We start from the raw sequence: 8069 nt of genomic DNA, 5'->3' as shown, positions 1-8069 counted from the left end.
GAAGACTCTTGAGAGTCCCTTGGACTGCAAGGAGATCCAACCAGTCCATTCTGAAGGAGATCAGCCCTGGGATTTCTTTGGAAGGAATGATGCTAAAGCTGAAACTCCAATACTTTGGCCACCTCATGCGAAGAGTTGACTCATTGGAAAAGACTCTGATGCTAGGAGGGATTGGGAACAGGAGGAGAAGGGAATGACAGAGGATGAGATGGCTGGATGGCATCACCGACTTGATGGACCTGAGTTTGGATGAACTCCGGGAGTTGGTGATGGACAGGGAGGCCTGGCATGCTGCAATTCATGGGGTTGTAAAGAATCGGACACGATTGAGCGACTGAACTGAACTGAACTGAATATTCTTTATAAAGAAGCATAATATGAAAATAAAATTGGAGTGAAGACTCAGAGGGGCATGCAAATTTGAGCAGGTCTCCTAATGGATTCAGAGCAAGGTAGCTAAATGTTTTGTAACTTTTGTTTCAAAATGTCTTCTGTTATTTATTAGTCCTGATCCAAGTTCCATTTATAAACCTAATGTAAGAATTAGGTGTATATCTCATCCTCTGTCATTCCCTTCTCCTCCTGACCCCAATCCCTCCCAGCATCAGGGTTTATTCCAATGAGTCAACTCTTCACATGAGGTGGCCAAAATACTGGAATTTCAGCTTTAGCATCATTCCTTCCAAAGAACACCCCAGGACTGATCTCATTTAGAATGGATTGGTTGGATCTCCTTGCAGTCCAAGGGACTCACAAGAGTCTTCTCCAACACCACAGTTCAAAAGCATCAATTCTTTGGTGCTCAGCTTTCTTCACAGTCCAACTCTCACATCCATACATGACCACTAGAAAAACCATAGCCTTGACTAGATGGACCTTTGTTGGCAATGTAATGTCTCTGCTTTTGAATATGCTATCTAGATGTATATAACAATGACATATATGTTGGATTTAAGTCATTTATCAGAATATAAGATGAAATCACTGAACATTAAAAATGACAAAGATACTTCTTACTGGCCTTTAGCTTATTTGACTTTTAATGGGGATAGGAAGGAGTACAATTAGAAAAGAGCAGTTGGGACTCACTCTCTTTCTCTCAAATTTTTCTTTTCTCAGTGAAGCTTGAGCTTTAATTTTGCCAATGCTCCCTGATTAGTGCACACTCTGTGATCAGCAAAACCTTCCAAGTTTGTACAACCTAGACCCTGATGGTGACGGCAACTGGAAAAATGAGTAGAAACACTGAAAACAGTTGAAACAAATAAATTGAAATTTAGCAAAGCAAAGAGTATTTATGTTTAAAATTTAGATTTTTAAAAACCTAATTCTTTGTATACTGGACATAGCTTTGGGTGCCATTCACTTGAAAAGAATAAGGGATCGATTCTTTTTTAACTCAATAAAACTCACAAAGTAAGTGACTGGTTAATAATGATATTAGTTTCAGATTGCACTTGAAGAAACACAATGTCTAGAGTATGATCAATAAAAAATCCAATAACATTATTTTCTAATACTAGTTCCATGGAACTACAAAGCCACAAATATGAGGAAGTGTGAATGAACCAATACTTCATCATATGTTAAACTGATCACCATAGTCACATGCAGCCTGATTCACTTAATCTGTCAATTCACACAAATATTACCATTTTCTATGTGTGCAATTAGGTTAAGAAGCACTGTGCTACACTTTAATTATTTCTGGAGTTTGGGGTTTAGTTGTGGATATTCTTTTTAAGGAGAGATATTGACAAGATAAAAAGCAAATAAAGACTGTGTAAAACTTGAAATATATTTGAGGGTGTTGGGATAATTAACAGATTTCATCATATTCTCAAGGGACTCTAAAGAGACAAATGTCATTTTATATATGGCATTTGAAAGATCTAAGAATACAAGGAAAATATTCTAAACCTTTGAGTTCTTTTTTTAATATAAATTTATTTATTTTAACTGGAGGCTAATTACTTTACAACATTGTATTGGTTTTGCCATACATCAACATGAATCTACCATGGGTGTACACATGTTCCCCATCCTGAGCCCCCCTCTCACCTCCCTCCCCATACCATCCCTCTGGGTCATCCCAGTGCAAAATGTCTATTCTTAATCACTAAATACCCTCAAACAGACTCAGTTCACATCTGATTCCTTCCAGTTTCAGAAATTACATTCAAATTCAGAAAATGTTCATTTTCTGGAGTAAGTCAAATTCTCTCAACTTGTCTAGATTTTTACTTGCTCATGTTTTCACGTGAAATAAGTCTCACCACCTCATTCATCTCTATTATCTGCTAAACAGTTTTTCTTTACTAATCTCATTTACAACTAACGTCATCATAGTAGTAGTAGTGATAGCTGCTCAGTCATGTCTGACTCTTTGCGACCCCATAGACTCTAGCCCACCAGCCTTTTCTGTCCATGGGGTTCTCCAGGCAAGAATACTGGAGTGGGTTGCCATTTTCTTCTCCAGGGCATCTTCCCAACCCAAGTATTAATCCCAGGTCTTCTGCATTGTACAGCAGATTCTTTACCACCTGAGCCACAAGAAAAGCAGAAATCCTTAGACTCCTTCTAATCAATTAGATTTTCTTACTATATGCTCAAGAATCTTTCATTTCCAAACAGCACATTTTCAGACTCCAGCTGCACTATAAGTCAAATGATGAACAAATCTGACTTAGTCTCCTCTATATCCAAGAAAATAGCCCACATCTGGCACATCACAGCAAGTTTAAAAACATGGTTTGTGAATAAATTGATAATTATATGAATGAAGAAGTTGTGGAATATTTGCCTGAATGCCAATGATTATTACTTTCATAATTGAAGTCTCAAATATCAAGTACAAAATTAACACACTCACCTTTCTTTGTTCCTAGAAATCAATGCCAAATCTATTTCACAGTGTGTTCTCAGGGAAGAATAGCACTAGTGTTAGTGTAGGGAGTGATAGGTATCCAGCATTCTGCTGTCTTTACTGCTGGGACAGCAGGTCTGACAGCCTTGGTCTTAAGAGTCAATTTTGAAGCTGTTCTGCATCACACATCAGCATCTCCAATTCTAAGTCTTCAATGTTGTTTCTTCAGGGTAGCAAACATCCTGACCTTTCTCAGTTCTCCCCTGAGCTCTTGTGATCACCATACTATGAGGTTTGTACTGGATTTAGATATACCAAACAATAAATAACATGGAGTCAAATACTCCCCAAGGATTTTCATTTCTCAAGAGACTGGTTCTTGAGAAAAGAGGCAATTGCAGGTGATGGGTCCCCAGTTATCCAACATTTTCTTTCAAAAGGTATTATTTGTCAATCCTGAACTTACCAATTAGTGATAGAGATTTGTTCACGGGATCTCCTGAGGATTTTGTTAAAATGCAGATCCTGATCCAGCCGGTCTAAGTTGGATCTGAAATTCTGCATTTCTTACAAGCTTCTACCAGTGCTGTGGATTCATGGTCCAGACTGCGAATAGCAGATTTAGAGTATCAGGACATATTCTGACAATTTATCTTACTGTTAATAAAGCCAGAAAGCTTTAATAATGAGTTAATATCATTTTTCATGTAGTAACTATATTTAATTTTTATAGAAATAGGTGATATAGATAATTGATTTAACAATGAAATCTATATATAATTGAATTTTATAATTATGGGGCAAAAATTCAGAATACTGATGTAGTATTTGGGGTGTTTTAATAAAAAGTAATAATTTTTATTATTATAATAATTTCACTAATAATAATAATTAATATCACTAATAATTTTACTTGTTAAATTGTATATTTAATGAAATAGTTTCTTATTAGGCAATTATATTTCATAAATCTTTTTTTTTATATACTTTTGCTTTTTTTCCAAAGCTGGAATAACTGGAAGCAGTCTTAGATTTTAGCATGATGTAAGATAAATTGGAAACTCACATTAGGGAGCACTTATAAAATATGATTAAATATATTAGGTTCAATTATTTTTAAAAGATTTACAATTGGGTGACACAGTGCTTCTCAATCATTTTTCCACATTGAAACTGTCAAAAAACTCAATCACTTACTCAAATGAAATAAGCTTCAATTATACTAGAGCCTGCCATGAGAGAATATGGTAAACAGTTACCCATTCAAAGATAGGGCATAGTGTTTATATTTCATAAATCATTCATTATTTGTTATTTTTATTGAAATATAATTTCTTTACAATGTTAGTTTTTCCTTTATAACAAATGATATTTGTTTTTCTGTTTCTGCTTTACTTCACTCTATAGGACAGATTCTAGGTCCTTCCACATCTCTACAAATAATAGCATAATAAAGTATATTACTATAATTTTCTTCATCATCATCATTGCTGTAGTTTTGCTTTATTGTAGTTCATTAAAAATAAAACAAAGGCTCTGTTAATCCTCAAGAACATTTTATTTTATTCTTCCATTTCTCCATTCATAATCTTTGTAATATACCTTTGAAGAAGTGTCCAGGAAGAGAATGTTAGAGATGAGTTATATGGGGAAGTGTCACTGAAGCTATAAATATTTAAATAACAAACCTAACTCACGGCAAATTATTACTATGATATCATGATACAGATTCAATTCATGAATGTTTTCTACTGTCCAGAATTTTCCTCAGAGCAAACTTGACATCTTTATTCCGCAGACTATAGATCAAGGGATTCAGCATGGGCACAAGGATGGTATAAAACACAGAGGACACTTTCCCTTGGTCCATGGAGCTCACAGATGATGGCTGCAGGTACATGAATGCTGCAGATCCATAGAAAATAGCAACACCTAAGAGGTGGGAACTGCAGGTGCTGAAGGCTTTAGACCTGCCCTTGTTGGAGCGGATTTGGAGGATGTTGGAGAGGATAAAAATATAGGAGGCAAGGATAGTTAAGGCAGGAGTCAGGAGGTCAAATGCACTCAAGAATATGACCAATAATTCATTGATATAGATGCTGGAACAGGATAGCTCAAAGAGTGGGAAAAGATCACAGAAATAATGGTTAACCACATTGTTCTTGCAGAAAAAGAGTCTCAACATAAATCCTGTATGGACTGTGGATCCAGTGATGGCCAAAATATAAACTCCCACTGTGAGGTGGAAGCAGATGTGATAAGACATGGTGACATTGTAAAGCAAGGGGTTGCAGATGGCAACATAGCGGTCATATGCCATTGCAGCCAGCATGTGACACTCTGCAATAATAAAAACAATGAAGAAATACAACTGAGTCATGCATTCAGGATAGGAGATGATGTTCTGCTTTGTCACAAAGTTCACAAGCATTTTGGGGGTGACAACAGTGGAATGACAGAGATCAATATAGGATAAATTGGTAAGGAAATAGTACATTGGGGTGTGCAGGTGAGAACTGAGCCCTATCAGTGTGATCATGCCCAGGTTCCCCACCACCGTGACCACATAGATTCCTAGGAAGAGGAGAAAAAGGGGCAGCTGGAGTCCTGGATGCTCTGTGAGCCCAGCAAGGATGAACTCAGTCACTGAGGAGTGATTTCCTGCAGCCATTTCTCTCTGGGTAGTTTCTGAAGGGGAGAGAGTAAGGGACAGTTTTTGGACTCATGACTTTGCTATGCCCCCTATTAATGGCAAATTACATAGAAAATTAATCGTTTGAATTTTCTCTTGCTTTCTGTGCATAATTTTTACTCTAGATAAGTTTACCTAAGTAATACTTTCTTAATAACATGTTTTTGCACCTTTATATTAAAGGTATTAAATTATCTAATTTAAAAGTATTTCAGGCCTCTGGCTGATTATCAGTTTAGGTTTTTGAGTGATTACTCTCTAGTTTGGACATTTCATTTATCTTTAAATGTTTTTTTCTAAAGTGTGGTTTGCAGACTTGAAAACTTAGATGACCTATTAAAAATGACAGAAGCTGATTGAGCATCAACCTAGGAAGAGCAAATCCCATATAAGTGCAAAATCTTTTATTCATCAACAACTGATTTCTGCCAGGGGTGAAAAGAGACACATCATTACTAGATTTTGGAATTATTTTTCTGAAAATCAAAAATTTGGGTTTCTACATAAAAATCATCAGATTTTTTAATATTGTTCTTGAATTAAAATAACACAGACAACATTTATTGTGAAGACGTAATACCGAATTGTCTCACCTTTAGCCTGCTTGTGGTCCAAATGCCTCTGTCTTTACTTGAGAGAAGAAATATAGTGCTTATTTAAGTGCTTAAATTAAATAAGCACTTTAAAGTCCAAGTGTATGTGTTCTTCTACTGACCCATCATTTACAGTGATAAACCTGGAAAAGTAAAATAACTTCATTATTTAATTAGCAAGGTTTAACACTCTGAAAATGGTAATAATTGTTGTTATAATATGTTATCAATTGAAAATAAGAGATAATCATACACTTCAAAATACATAGAAAAATCAGTTATAATGTTTAAGCCATTTTTATCTTTCATTAACTAAGAGGGTATAAAAGCAGTCATAAAAATAGAGGATATAGAATAATAGATGCAGTTCCCTATTCTATTAAATAATAAACAGATTATTTTATCTGTTTATGGATCAAAGTATATTAAAATAATTTCTACTTGAATAAAAATTAAAAAGAAGAAACAAACTCTAAAATGTTGTACCTCACAGCTAAATAAAAATATAATTGAAATGAATCTTAATTCTAAGCAAAAAACTAAACTATTAAACTTCTGGAAAAAAACACTAAAGTATCATTTAAACTATAGTTTAAACACTAAACTATAATATTGTATAGTTATATGTATTAGAACACATGCTAACTGTACAATATTGATCAATTCTGTTATATCCAAATTAAAAATTGTTCTTCAAGTGTATTATTAGAATATTAAAAGCAAGCCACTGACTACAGACTGTTACTGAAAATATAAATTAATATTGAAAAGACAATAATATGAAGACAAGCAAATTAAAAAATAAGAAAACTATTTGAACAGATATTATCACAGAAGATAAAAGAATAATTAATAAGCATATGGAAAGATACTAAAATTACTATTCATCAGGGAAATGAAAACTAAACTAAAACATGAACGATAAAACACTGCTGCTGCTGCTGCTGCTAAGTCGCTTCAGTCGTGTCCGACTCTATGAGACCCCATAGACAGCAGCCCACGAGGCTCCCCTGTCCCTGGGATTCTCCAGGCAAGAACGCTGGAGTGGGTTGTCATTTCCTTCTCCAATGCATGAAAGTGGAAAGTGAAAAGTGAAAGTGAAGTCGCTCAGTTGTGTCCGACTCTTAGTGACCCCATGGACTGCAGCCTACCAGGCTCCTCCGTCCATGGGATTTTCCAGGCAAGAGTACTGGAGTGGGGTGCCATTGCCTTCTCCAGAAAAAACACTACACATCTACAAAGAAAAGAGAGAAGAAAGGAAACAGAAGTGAAAACTTACAACCCAAAGTTTTGAAACAATGTGAGGCAACCAGAGGTCTCAAATACAGATAGCTAAAAAAGGTATAAAATTGTCCAACGAATTTGGAAAACTGACAATTTTTATAAAGTCAAGATAACAAGCCAGAAAGAAAAACACCAGTACAGTATACTAACGCATATATATGGAATTTAGAAAGATGGTAATGATAACCCTGTATGCAAGACAGCAAAAGAGACACAGATGTATAGAACAGTCTTTTGGACTCTGTGGGAGAGGGAGAGGGTGGGATGATTTGGGAGAATGGCATTGAAACATGTATAATATCATATATGAAATGAATCACCAGTCCAAGTTCGATGCTTGATACTGGTTGCTTGGGGCTAGTGCACTGAGACAACCCAGAGGGATGGTACAGGGAGGGAGGTAGGAGGGGGGTTCAGGATGGGGAGCACATATACCTGTGGTGGATTCATGTTGATATATGGCAAAACCAATACATAAATATTCTATACTCTAATCCTTTGGGGCTTCCCTGGTGGCTCAGAGGATAATGCATCTGCCTGCAATGCAAGAGACCCTCGTTCGATCCTTGGGTTGGGAAGATCCCCTGGAGAAGGAAATGGCAACCCACTCCAGTATTCTTACCTGGAGAATCCC

The 8069-nt window shown here is 35.8% G+C and overlaps 1 protein-coding gene across 1 annotated transcript; it reads right to left on the bottom strand.

The window, feature by feature from the left end:
* Window positions 1-4601: 4601 nt before the first annotated feature.
* LOC104980770 (olfactory receptor 8G2-like) lies at window positions 4602-5537 on the bottom strand. Its single transcript, XM_010829539.1, has one exon. The coding sequence runs from the start codon at window positions 5535-5537 to the stop codon at window positions 4602-4604; it is 936 nt and encodes a 311-aa protein (XP_010827841.1).
* Between the last annotated feature and the right edge of the window lie 2532 nt (window positions 5538-8069).

The sequence above is a fragment of the Bison bison genome, unplaced genomic scaffold (assembly GCF_000754665.1).
Source record: "Bison bison bison isolate TAMUID 2011002044 unplaced genomic scaffold, Bison_UMD1.0 scf7180017864506, whole genome shotgun sequence".
Lineage (NCBI taxonomy): Eukaryota > Metazoa > Chordata > Mammalia > Artiodactyla > Bovidae > Bison > Bison bison.
The sequence above is the reverse complement of the archived record's forward strand: the minus strand, read 5'-3'. Positions and strand labels throughout refer to the sequence as shown.

Coding starts and splice junctions, on each gene's coding strand:
- LOC104980770 (XM_010829539.1), bottom strand. CDS start 5,537: ATGGCTGCAGGAAATCACTCCTCAGTGACTGAGTTCATCCTTGCTGGG.